Below are 17,737 nucleotides of genomic sequence, written 5' to 3'. Positions count from 1 at the left end.
AAAGCTGCCATTCTCTGTTGCCTGGGCTACAGGAGCTTCCTAAGTAATCTCCCTGTTTCCACACCTGCCCTCTGACAGTCCATCCTCCACATGGTACCAGAGTAATCTTCTATAGTGTAAACCGGATTATGTTACTCGCTGTTTAACACCCTCAAGTGGCTTCCTGTTGCTTTTAGAATAAAATACCTTCCCCAAAATGCTCCCTGTCTACCTTTCCAAATGTCACTGTTCTCACACTTGTTCTCACACTTGAGTCACATTGATCTCTTTCTAGTTCTTGAAGAGTATAATTTATTGTTATTTGCATTTTCTGTTCCTTCCACCTGGACTATTCTCTTTCCATGTCTTTTTACAACCGACTTCTGTTCTTTCACATCTCAATTCAAATGTTTTTTCTTCGGAAACACTTTCGCCCTATCAGATCTTAAACAACTTTTCCCCCTTGTTCTCTCAAGCCATTCAGGTAATTTCCTTTAGAGCCTTTATTAGAGTCTGCAATTATTTTAATTACTTACCTGCTAGACTTTTTATTAACTCTATTTCCATGCAACCCAAATACATTTAATTTGTGTCTTTCTATTCACTGCTTAGCATCCAATACCTTACAGAATGTTCTGAACATAATAGGCACTAAATAAATATTTGCCAAATGGATGAAAGAAGGTCCATTCTAAATACCATCTAATCCAAGAGGATTTTCTGCTTCTCACATTCAGAAGTCCTCAGGAATTTTAATGTGTGTTTTATTTGACTTCAAGCATCACAGGTTATACCTTCTCAATAGGATTGTAGGTATTCATAAACATGTCTCATTTTTCTTTTTGGATTTTGAGATCATCTGTCTGATTCATGTTTCAGTCTCCCATAGTGCCTAACCCAGTGTCTTACACATAATAGTCAATAAATATGTCAGAAAATATAAATAAGAGATGTATCAGATCACTGTGCATTTCTACTAAGTAAAGACTTTAACTCCAAAATGAGACTAAACAAATGATTTAAAGTTTCTTTTCTCCACCCCCCCCCCCTTTGGGTACCCATCGCTACCTGACTAAAGTTGTAGGCAAAGTTTTGGCATTTACACCTGTGACTTCCTATTTGTGGGTTGCATTTTGGAAATTCTTCTGTCTCTAAGCAGGCTCTATGATTCAACTGAATCACAGAGCTATATTCAAAAACATAATCTCTATATTTGTAGCTATTGCCCAGATCTTTGGAGTTCCTCTGGCCACCCCCTTGTATTATTGCTATTTCTTAATATTTGTTTATTTACTACAGTCTTCTTCCTTATAGGTTTTCCTTAGTTACCCTCTTATTGGCATGTTACTTCTAAGACAACAAAAGTGTCTTAAAATGCATGTGAAATTTAGAAGGGTTGCAAACAATGTATGAATCTGACAATAGCATCTCCTTTTTTGAGATTAGAAGAGATACCTGACTTAGAACTAACTCCAGAGCAGATGGATGTTTCTTCAACATACTTTTTTCAGCTCTCTTTTTCTTTCCCCCCAGCTTCCTAAATATTCTCTTCCTAAACTTGTCACAACTCAAAAACAGAGACACTGTGCCATTTATTTCTGTGCCCCCTGGCACCAGGCTGGGTGCTTGACACATAGTAAGTCCTTATTAATTTATTAATTAGTACAGCCCTCTTTCGCCAAGCTTTGACTCTCAGGTCTATCTTGCACTGGCTCACTCGGTCTCCAGGTCCTGACCTGTAAGATTTTCCCGGGTACGCGATGTCTTTGGCACACTTTCTCTGAAGAGCTCCGTCATCTCCCAACCAGATGCCTGGATTCACTTTTGATCCACTGTTCTTCATTTCTATCATTTGGAAACAAGTATTATATTCCGATTGCTAATTTGTTCTTAACAATAAGCGTCTAAGATGGGAAATTTGGCTCTCACTGGCGGACTCTCTCACAAAGATCCAAGGCTATTAATTCTAACCTTTACCTGAGCCAACCGTGTAATGCTGGTGCCAGAAAAGAGTTCACACAGACTGAGTCACATTCGTAGTTACCACTTCCCGTGTTCCTTACTCTGTTCCTGGCACTTTGTTCAGCAGCTTGCATGCATTGTCATATTTAAACCTCTCGGTGACTCAGTGCCATAGGCATGGTGATTTTTCCCATTTGCCAGAGGAGAAATCTGGATCACAAGGAAGTGAAGTAACTTGTGTAAGGTCACAGCAGTCAGTAGTTAAGAGTTGGAGCCAGGATCTGCCTGGTCTCAAAACTTACCCTTTGGAATCGATCAGGGTGCTAATGGAAACTTTACTGATGGAATATGGTGACCAGAGCATGAAAGATATGGATTCATCATATTTAGAGCTGGTGAGACCCCACCTAGAGTTTTGTGCTATACTACATTTAGTAAAATAGAAATAAACTGATTTAGACTAGTGACCATGGACATTAGAAACCATTGAAGAAACTGGAGCAGTTTTAACTGGCAAAAAAAAAAAAAAGAATCTTGATGAGAGTTGATAAAAGTCTTTGCATCTTTGGATTAGAGTCCTGTGGAAGAGATATTAGATTTGCTTTGTCTACCCATTTACTGTAAACCTTATAGAAATGACACGAAATGCACATCTGATAATTTTAGCTGCCTGCCAATGGAGTTGCTACTTAAGAAGTGATGAAGTTTTAAAGTTATTATTGTTATTTATTATGGCAGTATTCAAAGAGATCAGTCTTTTAATTCAGAAGTCTTCTCTGCTATCTCAACTTCTGCTATAATCTTAGCCTTAACCCCAAATGTCTACATCGTTTACACTCAAAACATGTTAACATGACCTTAGAGATCACCCAGAACAGTGATTCCTAAATCCACTTGCATGTTGCTATATTTCCTCACTATTAGTATAAGTTAGAGTGCTTTCTAAAATTTGAGATTTTGGGCCATAGCTGGAATAAAATCTTTTGAGTAACAATTCAGGAAACTGAATCTGAATTAGTCTTCCCAGGAGTTTTCTGGTAGCCAGCCAAGCACTTTTCTCAGATTGTCTCCTGTTTTATAGATGAGGAAACTGAGGCACAGGAAGGTCATATCGTACCAGGATCAGAGTGTTTGATAGTGACCAAGTGAGACTAGACTCAGCTCTCCTGATGTCTAGGCCACCTGGTCATGCAGGGGATTATGGATTGGTGCCGGCCAGTGCCAACTGCTGAACTGTTTTCTGGGCTGTCCGGAAAAATGGGACGTGGAAGTTTATGATCTGGTGCAAGGAATAAAACCTGTACACAGTTAACGAAAGTGCAGGTGGAAAGTGACAACAAGGTGAGAGGTGTGGACAGCTGCCTTCCCAGTGTGGGCTAACCTGTTTGACTGTCATCTTGTGTCCTGGACGCTGTGGCGGGAAGTTCTACTCTCTTCACAGGGGCAGTCCCCTACCACTGTGGCCCCCTCTTCCCACTCCTCCATAGGGGTGACTCACCAGCCACTTGTTCTAGAGATCATTGCCATAGTCACATGACAACTCTGAGGAGACCTCCCTTTCAGGTGACATAGTTTACTGTCACAGCTTACTTTCACGTGTAAATATCACTTTGTTCTTATGCATTTATGTATTTAATAAACATTATTGATTTCCTACCAGTATTAGCTAATATCTATTTAGTTAGATGATACTAATAACATTTACCGAGTGCACACTATGTACCAGGCACCATTTTAAGTCTTTATATGTATTAATTCATTTAATCCTATGTCAAAGGAAGAGGCCACCTCTCAATATCTGAAACAATATGTAAAGCTAAATTTATTGTTTGTTATGCAAGGGAGAGCTGTACATCTCTTTGAATAAAACTCAAGTTGTGCTTATATAAAGTTTTGGAAGGTGTGGAGTTGAGAAGTTAGTGGAAATTTAGAAGTCAGAGTGTTTAGGGGTCGACTGACTTTCGCATTTGAAATTGTGGTTCCTGGAGTGAGACTCGGTGATGGGCTGGCTCTAAGAAGTCAGATAACTATAAAGTAGGGAAGGAGAGGCCATAGAGAGAGAGTGGCAGCAGGAAGTGAGTGGGGAGGGGAGGAAAGTGGAGCCTCTCATCCACGTTCCCTTTGGTAATCCAGGGACCACAAGCTCAGGTCTCCCTGGAAGGCCCTGCGTCCCCGGTTCTTCTTTCAGTCCCCATCATCTCTTCTCTAGCCCCTGCAGTACATTCTGTGTCTGCCCCATCCCTAGCCAAAGGTGTCTCCTGCTCAGTTTTGTCTGGTAACCTGCAGTGGTGTCTCAGAGGAGGAGGACATTATCACCGGCTGGTTGGCTTCCTGTACTTAATAGCTGACAAATAGTTATCAGACTTCTACAAGCAGCCACAAAAGTAAAACCAATAGATACAAACTCATGTTCTCATAGAGTTTAACCTCCACCAGATGGACAGATATTTAAACAAATAAAAGAATAAATACATATTGTATGTCGTATGATGATCGCTGCTCTTGAGCCAAATAAAGCAGAAAAAGAAAGTAGGGCAGAGAAGTGGTTGCAGTTTTAAACAGGGTTGTCAAGGAAGACCTCGCTGAGGAGCTGATGTTTAAGGAAAGAGTCTAAGACTAGTGAAGAGGCCAAAGTGGATGGAACTTGTGGGCTCAGAGGACAGTAATAAGAGATGAAGTTTGAGGTCCAAGATATAATGGGGAAAGCAGCTCGTTTATGCCCTTAGAGGTCATTAAGAGGACTTAGCCTTTTGGTTTAATAAGTGGCCATTGGATGGTTTGAGTAGAATAGTCATGTGATCTAACTTATCTTTCAAAGGAACACAGGAGCTACTATGTTGAGCATAGTCCTCACGACTTGCAGGGTATGGGTAGAGGCTAGGGGTTAGTTGGGAGGCCACTATACTAATTTAAGCATTTGATGATGGCTGAGACTAAGCATTTGATGGTTGTAGGTGACAGAGTGATAAAAAGCAGTCAGATTCTGTATATATTCTTCATGGAAGTTTCCTCCAATTGAAAGACTTCATTATTAACTACTAAAAACTCCAGCAGTTAAATCAAAAGTCCTGGGCATGCATCCCCAACCACAGCTTAACCTACTGTACAATCTCCAGAGGGTCTTTTCCAAATTGGGCAAATGCACGGGGGGCAGGGGGGAGAGGCACATTATCACACCTGGCAATAGAAATAAAACATGCCTATCAAGAAAAGAGACATAATCTATATCCAATTTTTATGGCATTTTCTTCTAGACAATTATATGAATTATGGGCATTTCTTCAATTGATTGCTGTGGAGACAGAGATGATTTTAATTCCAATTTCACTGCTATTCTGGTTGCAAGTGGGTGTGTGACATTTTTTCAAGTGTGTGTTTGTGTGTGTGTGTGTGTGTGTGTGTGAGAGAGAGAGAGAGAGAGAGAGAGAGAGAGAGAGAGAGAGAAACTGATCTGAGAGTGATACAGAGTGGACGGTATTCCCTGGACAATAAAAACCTGAAATCTTACTAATGAGGTTAAAAAAACCTAACTTTTTTTGTGTGGTTAATAATAGTACTGCCTTCCAACATAACCAGGGTTCCCTGAATAATTGCCCTCTTTTCCAATTTATTTTTAGGACCTAAAAATTGAGAAGAGAAAAGTGCCTTTAGCTATAGAGCATATCCATCTAAAAGTGCAATTCTAGGGCTTCAACATTTAGCCCTAAACCATGTTAAATACATCCTTTCAAGTGAAAGATAAGTGAAAGTGAAGGATGGAACTAAAATTCAACATTGGACCTCTGGATCGTTTTCAGTCTAAGGGTAAAAGATTGAGCCTTTGCTGCAGATTCTGTCTCCCCAAGTGGGGAAACTTCCTGCGACATTTTCACCTCCCTTTGTGGACACCATTTGAGTTTTCCAGTAATAGAATTAAAGGGTTTATAAACCACAGATTTTCATCAAAACATTTAACTTGGAGAAGACTCAACAGCATAATAAATGTTCATACTGTTAGACCTCTCAGTATAAAAATATTTGAAATACATATAGACAGAGCATCAGCATGTTTAAGGCAGTCTTACAAATTATAAGTAAGGTACTGTGCTAGGTGTGGTTCTGAAAATACTTTTAAAAATCGTTTCTGTAAATTTCTACAACTAAATGAACTTGAACATTATGAAGAGAGAAATATTGATTAGAAAAAGAAATACAATTGAATCGAAGCCTGTAGCAGACAGTGGTTGAATATCTGGATTAAGTTGCCAAAATTATTTTTATGGAGGGCTATTTTGGGTAGGCAGTAACCTTTAGTCTCAAATATAGATTTCCATGCTGACTTTTAACCTTTAGTCACTGACGAGCAGTATGCAGTCCTAAATGTTTTCTGTCCTAGTTTTCTACCTGTGCCTAAACTACAAGTTTGAAAAGTTTAGTGGCATTAAAATATGGGTTTACACAAACCGTCATGCCTCTCACTTTCTTTTATTCTCCTTTCAGAAGGAAATGGCTGAGTAGATTTAAGGAGGACAAAGCACTGACTGTAATATAGAAAGCCATTTAAACACAGGCTTAAAAAGTGAAGAGAAATGACATGTCAGTATTATTTTTTCCTCTTTAGGAATGACTTACTAAAAGGAGATATGTGGCAATCCTTAAAAAATTACAAGAGAGTGTGTGTTCATGAAATAAACATGAGCTTGTGTTTACAAGATCTTTTCGTGCATTTATTTGAACAGCGTTTGCAAGAGTGAGTAAAATGGGTTAAAATTATATTTCTTGATCTCCACCATACTCTCTGATCCTAAACAAGTTGATACATGAATGGAAAATATAAGTTTTTTTCTCCTAACTCCATCATGCTATTGGTCATCATAAGGAACTGTCAGCTTCAATGATGCAAATGTATTAAAAGAAAGAACACCATTTGAATTTGGGACGTGATCCATTTTTTACCCTCGTGTGTTTTTTATGTGTGTGTGTGACGTAATTAGATTGAACAGAATTTGTTTGTGTGCTTCCAGGAGATATTGGTCAACAAGAGATGGTTCCAAGTAAGAGGAGCGCTGTTCTCGTGGATGGGGTCGTCCTGAATGGTCCCACAACAGATGCAAAAGCAGGAGAAAAATTTGTTGAAGAGGCCTGTAGGCTGATAATGGAACAGGTGGTTTCGAAGGCTACAGATATCAACGAGAAGGTAAATAAAAGCACCTATAGGAAATCACAGGAATGGAAAAGATAGTTTTTTTTTTTTTTTTTTTTTTCAAATCCGGATGGCTAGATGTAAGGGAAACGGGAAGCACACACTTTCATCTTCTCTGTACCTTTGTTTCAAGGGGCTACCCAGATACCAATGTTTGCACCCGCCTCCCGCCCCCTCTCGCATCTGCTTTCCTGGAATGGCTGACTCCTAACTTGCCAGCCATCGTGTGTTGGAAGTTTCCCTGGGATTCCAGAGCTTATGCAGATGAGGCTGTGAAGTGCAGGGACCAAGCTTTCTACCCTAGATAACAATGTAGACTGTGAATAACCTGATGTCTGATTTATACACTCTCCAAAATACCCTTTGCTCTTCATTTTTTGGTTCATATTCTGTATGTAGCTAATAAAAACTTGGCAGAAGGTAGACAAAGGTGTGAAAAGTTTTAAAATTTATCTGAGCATCCATACGAGGAACTTGTCTGAACTGAGGTTAGAAATCTTGGCTTGTTAAGTATGACTTCTGACTGGTACCAATTATTGGTTCTAGGTTTCAAATTCTGGCTCGAAATCAGATTCAAAATGATCTGGGAACCACTACTAATAACATCTATTCTTAAGAATACTTATGATGTGCCAGGTGCTATTTATTAACTCTATTTTAGTCATGAGGGAAAAAATGAGGCACCAAGAAGACAAGTACTTTGCCCAAGATCACATGCTAATGAGTATCAGAGCTGACACTAACATCCAGGCAGTCTGGCTTCAGAGTCTGCGCGACTCCTCTATATATCTCTTTAAATCCCTAAATTACTCTTTATCACATTGATCGCCTTTCCTCTTGGAATTGGATTATCAACAAATGGCTGTATAGAAGAGATTTTTATTCCAATTCTATTAGTCAGAAATAAATGTCATTTTAAAAAACATTTTGAAGGCGAAGTGGTATTTATTCTGAATTTTTGATCACATGCATTTGGGAAAACTAATAGAAAAATAGGTTGAAATGACTTGTGAACTTTGAATAGCTATGTTCAAGGTGAAAATCACTGATGATATTTCCTGATTGTATATTTATAATTGCATATTTTCTGATCTTATCTGTACGTGTGAAATATTTTGTACCTGCTTAACTTTGGAGCACACTATTCCTCTGGTAAGATTTTTTTTAAATTGACCTTTATTCAGTCATTAAATATTAACTGAGTGTTAGCTATGGGTAAGGCATTATATTTGGCCCTGGAAGTTATAAAGGAAAATAAGATAAAGGCTCAGTTTTGAACTGAATTTATAATCTAATTGAAAGGATAAGTTTTCATTGAACAAGAGAATAGGGAGTCCCAGTAAGAATGTGATAAACGGCCTGTGACCAGGGCTGACTTTGGGAATTTCACAGAGGAGAGGGCACCTTGAGCTTTGATGTGGTATGTGAAGGTTAAATAAGATTTTGATGGGCAGAGAAATCAACCTGTGTGTGTCAAAAAAAGCAGGAAGGTAACTAATAGAAAGAGAGTTGCAAAGGGACAAGATGTATTTAACATAGTAAGGGGACCTTTTTGCCTAGAAAGAAGTGTTTATAGAGAGCCAATGGGAGATCAGGTGAGAAGCGGGGCTTATGATCCTAAGTTTTCAATTAATAAACCAGAAGTCAATCACAATATAGTAGATGTGCCGGCTAGCCACGTGACGTTGGATTGAAAGCTATGTTGAGATTGAGGGAGGGGCGAAGTTTTTATGCCATTAACTCAGCCTGCTTTGTCAGCGATCCAGCAGGACACCATTTAAAGGCAACTTGCAGATACACCCCCACACTTCGCGAGATTATTACTCTAGTGCCCTCTTTGGTAGACATGCTTCTTCAGTCCCCGCCTCCTCCACTTTGAAATTAAATTATAATTTACATTCAGCAAAATTTACTCCTTTTGCTCTTCTGAGTTTCGTGAAGTCATTCAACCATCACCACAATTAAGATAAGGACAGTTCCATCACCCCCCAGATTTTGCTGTGCCCCTCTGCAGTCAGGCCTGCCCCTGCCCTCACCTCCAGATCTTAGCAGCCTTTGATCTGTTTTGTGTCCCCGTAGTTTCCTCTTTTCCAGAATGTCAGATAGATAGAATCATACCACAAGTAGCCTTTTGAATCTCGCTATTTTCCCTCAGTAAAATGTATTTGAGATTCATCGTGCTGTTGTGTGTATCAGTAGTTATTCTTTTTAATTGTTTCGGTCACTGCCGATTTGCCTCTGCCTGTGTAGTCCTAACGTCAGAGTTAAATGTCATACTTCTTGGACAACTTGGTATTCCTCCTACTTCCCCCAGCCTCCCACCTCCTAGTCGCCTCACTTCCTGACTACTCCCCTGTCTCTCTCCTCCCCTCCACAGCCAAACTTTTTAAAGATTGTCTACGCTCCGTCCCTCCTTCTATTTCCTCACCTCCTACACCCTCACTTCACGGCAATCTGGCCTCCATTCCCACCTCTACATCAAATCGCTCTTGCCAAGAACATCTCCTTGTTGATAAATCCCATGAGCACTTCTCAATCTTTATCTAATTTGGCTTCTCACCAGGACTTGACAGGGATGTTCTCCTTAGAACATTCTTTTTTCTTTGCTTTAATAGCACTGGACTCTTCTAGGATTCTGCCTTCCTCTCTGGCGAGTCCTCCACCTCACCCATGAGCGCCTCTCCCTTCGTCCATTTCTTAAGTGTAGTGTTGCTCAGGTGAGATCCTGCACCTTTTCTCCTTAGCTGTGTGTTCGGTCTGAGCCATGCCATCTCTGTGAGATTTTCACAGTGTATGCCTGAAACTCTGTTCCTGATCTTTCACGAGAGCTTTAGACCAACTGCTACACTCCTTTTGGATGTCCTGAGAAGCCTTAAACTAAATATTCTCAAAACTCGTCAGCCCCACCTCACCCACTACTGGGTGCTTCTTCCCATCATGACCATCAACTCACATATGCAAGCAAGCTAGAGACCTCAGGGTCATGCTGGTCATCTCTGTCCCTCCTCCTCACTGTGAAATCAATTTCCATGTTTTATTGATTCTGCATTTTTAAAATCTCTAGAAATACTTCATTCCTGTGATATCTTACCCTCATCCAGCCTATCTTCTCCTCTTGCCTGATTTATTATGGTCACTTCTTATTGCCAATTTTACTTGGAGTTTCTACATAGCAACTAAAGTTATTGTCCAAAACACAAATATGATCATACCATTCCCCTGACCAAAAAATTCCAATGACTTCCTTAGTGCCAAGTTCAAACTCTATAATATGTCACATAAAGCTTGACATGATATGGGTCATGTTCATTTCTTCATTCATTCATTTATTTATTCATTAATCACATTTTTATTGAGCATCCTCTTATTGGGACGAATGGGCAAACAGACCATATCTCTGCTCTCATGGAGATTATATGGGACATAATAAATGTGGGAAGGTCATAAGTGCTATGGAAAAATAACAGAGTAGAAAAAGTTAGAGAGGGTAATAGAGATAATGTGCAGCTTGAGATTTTAAATGAGGCGACCAGAAGTGCTGTAACTGAGAAGGTGCCGTTTGAGTAGAACTTGGAAAGAAGTGAGGAAGTTAGATATGAAAATATTTGGAGGAAAGCATTCCAGGCGAAGGGCATAGCCAGCGCAGAGACCTTGAGGTGGGAAGCATGCCTGGGATGTTTAAGAAATAGCAAGGAGGCAGAGTGGCAAGGCAGAGTCAGGAGGAAAGTCGTGTTCAATGAGACCAGGAAGGAAACATTGCCAAGGAAAGCAGATTATACAGATCATTTTAGGTTATTGTAAGGACTTTGAGTTTTACTTTGAAAGACATGGGACCCATTGGAGATATTTGAGCAGAGGAATGGCCATGGCTTCGGTTTAAGAGGATCCCTCTGTGCTTGGTGGATAGTAGACCGTATGGGGCAAGGGAACAAGCAGAGAGACTAGTTGGAAGTTATTTAGCATTCCAGCCTTACTTCCTGCCTCTCCTTTCCTCACACTCCATGTTTTAGCCACACCAAACTTCCTTCATTCTCCCCATGTGCCATGAGCTCCTTTATACGTATTTCAGCCTTTGCTACTTCGTTATTTCCACCTAGAATGTCCCTTGCATTACCCCATCCCCTAATCTTTGCTTGGTACACTCTATTCTTATTTTATTTAACAATCTAGATATCGGTTCCCCCAGGAAATCTTTGACCTTCCAAACCTAGGATGGGGCCCCTCACCTGTTCCAGTGATTTCTGCATTTCTGTGATAGCTTTTTTCATGCTGAACTACGGTCACACCTTTCAATCCCTGTCTCTCCCACTTGTCTAGAAGTGTCAAAAGGGTAGGTAGGGTTTATGCTTCTAACATTCTTTCAATACTTGGCTCTCACGGGTGCTCAATTAACTGTGCCATTGCTGGACCTCCAGGTTTGTGAATGGCGGCCTCCTGAACAACTGAAACAACTTCTTGATCTGGAACTGAGAGACACAGGAGAGCCCCACCACAGGCTGCTGGAACTCTGCCAGGATGTTATCCGCTACAGTGTCAAAACTAGTGAGAACTTTAATTTACTTACTTTTACCTGTACCTCTAACAAGTCTTTACATTTTCTTCAGCATGTATTTACATCATGGTAGAGCTGAGTGTGACAGTGTTTATGGGATGAGAAACCTGAATCAAAAAATAATGGTTCTGGTATTTTTATATGGTTCATTTAATCTTTATTACAGATTTGTCATAAAAGCCAGAATTAGATTAATAGAAAAACTGTTGCTGTTACTGGTCACATATAAATATTATCTACTCCTTGGTAATCCCCATCCTCCATTTATAATCAAGACCATATATTCTGACTGCTACTTATTTTTTATGTTCATCCAAACTGGCAAATAATATTTTGATTATAGAATTTGTAAGGCATTTTAAATCTTGATGGTCCAGAATATGCAAGGGTATCTCTTTAACATAAATAGGAATAGATTTGTTTGAAAGATATTTACAAAGTCTTGGCCATTGGTAATTACCAAATTATTTTATCAAATCTAGCAGAATCAAAAAGTAAAAATCTTTAGGAAGGTATAAGAAAAATGAATAATGTATATGGTAAATTTTTGCTGTGATAGTTTTATAATACTGCTTAACCACTGTGATCTTTGTAAATGCAATAACATATCAGTTTTGTTCTGAGTACTATTTTTACTGATTGTTAATATCCTATATACTCAGTGAACAAATTCCAAAAGTAGGAGAATACTTTCCAAATGTATTTCCAGGTGTAATACAAAGGTAATCTAGTGCTTAAGACCATACAGGCATTATGCTTTGTGAATTCTGACACTGAACTAAATTTAGTGGAAGAAACATAATAAAATCCTGGCTAAAAATAATTAGTCTATATTCTCTTGGGAAAGTCTGGTATATGTATCAAAAACCCGCTTAGCTTTTCAAAAGCAGAGATGCATATCTTATTATTATAGTGCCTGTCAAAAGTGTAGAATGACATTTAATACAGTAGATTTTTCAGTTTACTGGATATTTTTCATAATGTTACCAATGAAATCAATCATAAATTAACACAGAACTAAAATTAAAATCTTAAAATTACTTATAGCAATGTCTGCTCTCCTTTGCCAGATTAGAGGAAGTTTTCCATGTTTTATTTAAAAAGACATTTTTCTGCTGAAACTTTTGTTTTTCATTGAACTTCTAGTTAAGAGAGGGAAACCAGCGAAAGCAAAGCTGTAAGTAGTAATGAGAGGTCACTGACCGAAATGGTTCCCAAATATTCAAAGTTAGAAATAGACCTCCTGCCTCTTTGTTCCTGGTCATGCTGGGCTTCCAACCATTGAGAATGTCAAGCCAGTTAGCCTGGCATTCAGTGTGAATATTCACACCGTGTAAAGCCAAGAACCTTTATGAGATCTTCTATAGGAGGAAAAAAAAAGAAAAAAAGAAAAAAAGTTAGAACCGAGGTTGTTTGAGTCTTAAAGGCAACTTGCGTTGAAAAAGGTTGAATCAGAAAGTTTATATAAGCTGCATAATGAATCACATCTTAATCCATCTACATAATGCCAGTTACATTATGAAAAACGGTCCAATCTGAAAAATAAAAAGGCCATTCACTGTCAGTCGCATGAAGTGAACCCTGTTGGTGAGTAAAATATGTTTAAATTTAGTAAAGCTAATATCAGTATTTTCAGAGAATAAAGGTAACAGGCTTTGATACATGTACAAACAATGTTCAAATAACCCATTTCTTAAGGGTTTTGGTTTGGGTCAGGTAAACCAAAACTCTTAAAGATTACTCAAGTTTTACTTACAAACATATTGTTCAGTAAAAAAGAGCTCTAATTTATTTCCTTTGTGCATGATTAGGTTTTGAAAGTTTTTTTTTTTAAATTGAAGTATAATTTACATTCAGTAAAATGAACAAATCTTAAGCTCTCAGAGGGATGAATTTGTACATATCTGTGTATGTAGGTAACCATCACCCAGATAGAGACTGAGACCATTTTCAGCACTCCAGAGGCTCTGCAAGCCCCTTCCTAACCAATATCTCCTTCCCACAGGTACCCAGAATTCTGACCTTTATTTCCATAGATCAGCTTTGCCTGACGTTGAATGTCGTGTATGTAGGATCATGCAGTGTATACTCTTTTGTGTCCACCTCCTTTCATTGTCTAAAAGATTTATGTTATTACTCTATTGGTTTTTTTTTTCCTTTTTTATTGCTGTGTAGTTAAATACTCTGTTTCAATTTATAGACCATCCAAGATTTTTCAACCAGTTGTATGCTGGACTTGATTATTACTCCTTGGTGGCCCGATTTATGACAGAAGCGTTAAACCCGAGTGTGTAAGTACCATTTTACTGTAATTTTACACTGAACATGCATTAGAGATGTTTTTAAGTATATGAAATTTTATTTCATAAATTTCTAGTTAATGGTTTCATTTGTGCAGTGTCATCTTGAGTAATGGAACAGTCTTATGACAGCAGTATTCAAAGAGCTGTTTGATTTGATAGTGGTACTGTGAGGGGGATAAGGCAGGCATTGTTATCTCCACTCAACTGATGAGAAAATTGAGTAAGCAACTTTTAATTTATTCCTGCATGAAAAGCCACCAGTGCTAAGTGATAGAGAGACACGTTGAGTAAAAACATACCTCGACCTTGCCTTCATGAAGCAAAAACATCTAATGAGAGATGCTCCATTGCAAATTAATCAGAATGGCCACACAAATTAATCTAAAATTCCAATTTTCACGAGAAGGAAAGGTGCATGATGCTCTAAATGCAAATGGGATAACTTTTCTTAGTTGGGTGCTCTAGGAAATCTTCTCTGAGGAAGTTACAGCTAAGAACCGAAGGGTGAGGAAAAATAACTTGGTGAAAAGAGGAAAGATGAGTTCTAAACAGACAGAACAGCATCTACAAAGGCCTTGTGGCAGGAGACAGCATGACACATGCTATGAACTGAAGGGCTGGTGCGGGTTTGGTGATAGAGCTATCGGGGGTATACTAAAGAAGCAGACTGGAGATATAGATAGGAGACAGACAGGCGGGACTCTGTGGGCCATGTTCGTGAGTTATTCTAAGTACGATGGAAAGCCATGGAAGGTTTTTAAATCATTAGGTGCCATTTGCTTATTGAAAAAAATCACTGGAAATGTGGAGAGAGGATTAGAGAAAACCAATAAGGAGGATGTTACCTTAGTCAGGAGAGGGATTATAGTAGCTTGGACTTAGGTGAGAGAGGTAGAAATAGAGACCAAAAAATGTATTTAGAAGATAAAACAGAAAAGACTGAATAATATATTGGATCTCGGAAATGAGGACACAAAGGAGATTTACGAGATGATGCCCGGGTTTCTGGGTTTCATAGCTGAGTTGATGGTAGTGTCATTTATTGAGATTAGAAGCGTTGGAAAGGGGACCAGTTTTTAAATACGTGATGAAAAAGACAAAAGGAAGAGTTCAATTTTCAATGTGAGCATTTGAATTCCCAATAATTTCCAGCTATCCAAGGGTCTATACCAACCGAGTTGAGAGATAAATGGGACTGAAATTCTGTTATCTGTATGAAAGGTATTGATTCAGAAGCTATTGGTGAATGATGGTAGTTGAAATAGTGGGCACGGATGAAATTCCTTAAGTTAGTGATTCTCAACCCATTCTGCTCATTAGAAGCAACCTGGGAACTTTTTAAAAAAAAAAATTTTGAGCCATGGGTCCCAACCCCAGACCAATTAAATCTGAATTTCTGTGGGTGTCTCCCAGGCATCATATTTGCAAAGCCCTACAGGTGATTTTAATGAGAAAAAGTGGAGACACTTAGAATAACAGCAGATCAGGAGACAGAAGCACTGCCCGTGGGACAGAGTGTAGAGCGAGGAGAGACGAGGGCTTAGGAGTGGGCGTTAAGGAGGATCAGCTTGCAGTGGGGAAGGAGAAAGGGAAGCTTAAGTGGGAAAGCAGGGGAGCCACGCTGGAGAGTGTGTCCAGAGTCACACGTCGTCGAGTATTTAACTAAGACAAAGACTACGACGTGTCCCCTGAATCTGCAGCGTGGGTGTCATGGGTGACTTCAGTTAAAGAACATGGGGTGGAGTCATGCGAGATGAAACCAGGTTTCAGTGGGCGGGAGAGTTAAAGTGGTAGATGACTCAGGAGACAGGAAAATTACACAATTTTCTGAACATTTCCTTATACATCTTGGGTTTTTTAACGTCTCATCTGGGTTCTTTTAACTGAAATCTTTAGAAGTTTTTGAAGTATTAAACTGCTGCTAAGCTGAACAATCCACTCAAAACGTGACGGAGCCGCGGGAGCATTCTGCACTGCCCTCCCCCACCTCCAGGCCTGTTCCTTGGTTTACAGTTGAGCCAGTTTTCAAAGACAGGTTTAATATTATTTTTTTTCTTCTAAAAAAGTGAATGATTATTGCACTTGTATTTGTAGGTGCACATATACACATATACTTTTCCCCCCACATTTTTGATATGTGTAAATTGGTTTCCTAGAATGATTGAAAATGTCATAATGTCTGTAGGTGCTTGCCACACGGGAGGGTGACACATAGTAGTTTTTTTTCTTCCTTCCCAAAGTTTCCCTTCCAGATGTTAAAAGAATCACATTAAATTCTGTGACTATAACTTTAAATGTGTCTGCTTACCTTACATATTAGAATACATACATATTCAGATACAATTTATTGTAAGCATGTCATTGTTAGAGAAGGATGTTATAGATATTTGGTCACCCTCAAGTTGTGAAGAGACTCAAACATGACAAAACTGGGCGTGGTAACTGTCCTAGTTTGGGTTCCATGGGAAGCTGCTCGAGATGGAATTTATGAGGAAGGTGTTTATTAAGGAATACCCTTGGGATCATCATGAGTGTTGGGAGGGGAAGGAGGCAGAAGTGGGCAGAGGAAAGGAGCCAAGCTGCGATGCTGGCTCAATGACAATCTCGGCTGACCCATCTGGAGCTGCAAAGGCCCTTTGTCTTGGGCTCTCGTGGCTAGGCCTTTATACCTCCAGCTGGACCAGTCATCAGGTGGGACTAGCACAGAAAAGGGCGTGACCTAAGGAAGGATGGCTCCTTGCAGCTAGGGCAATTTCTAAAGGAGCTAACGTAGTAATGCCTTGACGACAACCTTCCATCTGGAGCAACAAATCCTTCATCGACAGGGGATCTGGGTAGTGCTTTGTAGTGAAATCATCCTGTAATAACAGATGACCCTCAGAGCATTTCCCATTTGTATAAACTCAGGTGTGTGGTGGAGGAAGGTGTAATTCAGGATGAGTATTATCCAAGTATACTCTCTCGAGCTGACTGTTAGGTTACCCACAGTAGTAACCTAATAAAACCTGGTTACCATGACAATGTTTTTTTCTTTAGCCCGCATCCAAAGCAGCATTCACAGGATAAATGGGCCACTGTTCATGGCTAACACAAAGATCCAGATGCTCTATCTTTATCTCTCCCAATGGAATTGAAGCTTTTCTGTAAATTGAGACCGCTCCAGTAGCTTGCATATCCCTAAGGCCACTAACTACTGGCATTTATCTAACCACAACTAGCATTATCACTAACTGTGTATTTCTCTATTTCCGATGGATACATTTCCAAAGACTGTACTACACTTCAGCAGCCTCTTGGTTTAATAAAACCCTATGTGCATTTCTTGGGACACCAAAGGGATGGTTTGACTCTAGTCATAGAAGTGAAGTGTTTTTTATATCTATCTAGTTATACGTATGAGGTGTCCCCAGTGTTTCTATTAGTGGAAGAAGCGGTTCTGAAGAAAATGATTGAATTTATTGGCTGGAAAGAAGGGGATGGAATATTTAACCCAGGTATGTACAATTAGTTATTGCCATCTCCCTTCTCTTACAAGCATCTACAAATGTATTAATATGTTATAGGAGGAACAGCTCTTTTCAGATTTACGCATTGCAAAAAGTTACATATTAGTAATACTACTTCTCTCCTATAACTGAAGAAATAATGCTACTTGGGGAGACTCTAGCTTGTGCCTTTCTCCAGAGTGATCATTTTTTGCATAAATGCTAAATAAATGACATAAATGCTAAACAAAATGAGGATTCGTACCTAACACAA

The 17,737-nt window shown here is 39.3% G+C and overlaps 1 protein-coding gene across 7 annotated transcripts in view; it reads left to right on the top strand.

Annotated features, from left to right (window-relative positions):
* GADL1 (glutamate decarboxylase like 1) overlaps nucleotides 1–17,737 on the top strand; it is a 226,625-nt gene that overhangs the window by 94,856 nt on the left and 114,032 nt on the right. For 2 of the 7 annotated variants that reach the window (XM_016140785.2, XM_016140781.2), the window contains 4 exons: nucleotides 6,945–7,117; nucleotides 11,539–11,665; nucleotides 13,876–13,966; nucleotides 17,366–17,472. In XM_016140785.2, coding sequence (XP_015996271.2) covers nucleotides 6,965–7,117; nucleotides 11,539–11,665; nucleotides 13,876–13,966; nucleotides 17,366–17,472 — 478 coding nt within the window. In that variant the 5' untranslated portion in view covers nucleotides 6,945–6,964. The other 5 variants (XM_016140784.2, XM_016140787.2, XM_016140783.2 and 2 more) reach the window with 5 other exon arrangements.

Source organism: Rousettus aegyptiacus, unplaced genomic scaffold (assembly GCF_014176215.1).
Source record: "Rousettus aegyptiacus isolate mRouAeg1 unplaced genomic scaffold, mRouAeg1.p scaffold_m13_p_4, whole genome shotgun sequence".
NCBI classification, from domain to species: domain Eukaryota; kingdom Metazoa; phylum Chordata; class Mammalia; order Chiroptera; family Pteropodidae; genus Rousettus; species Rousettus aegyptiacus.
Note: the sequence above shows the minus strand (reverse complement) of the source record. Positions and strands in the feature narration are given on the sequence as shown.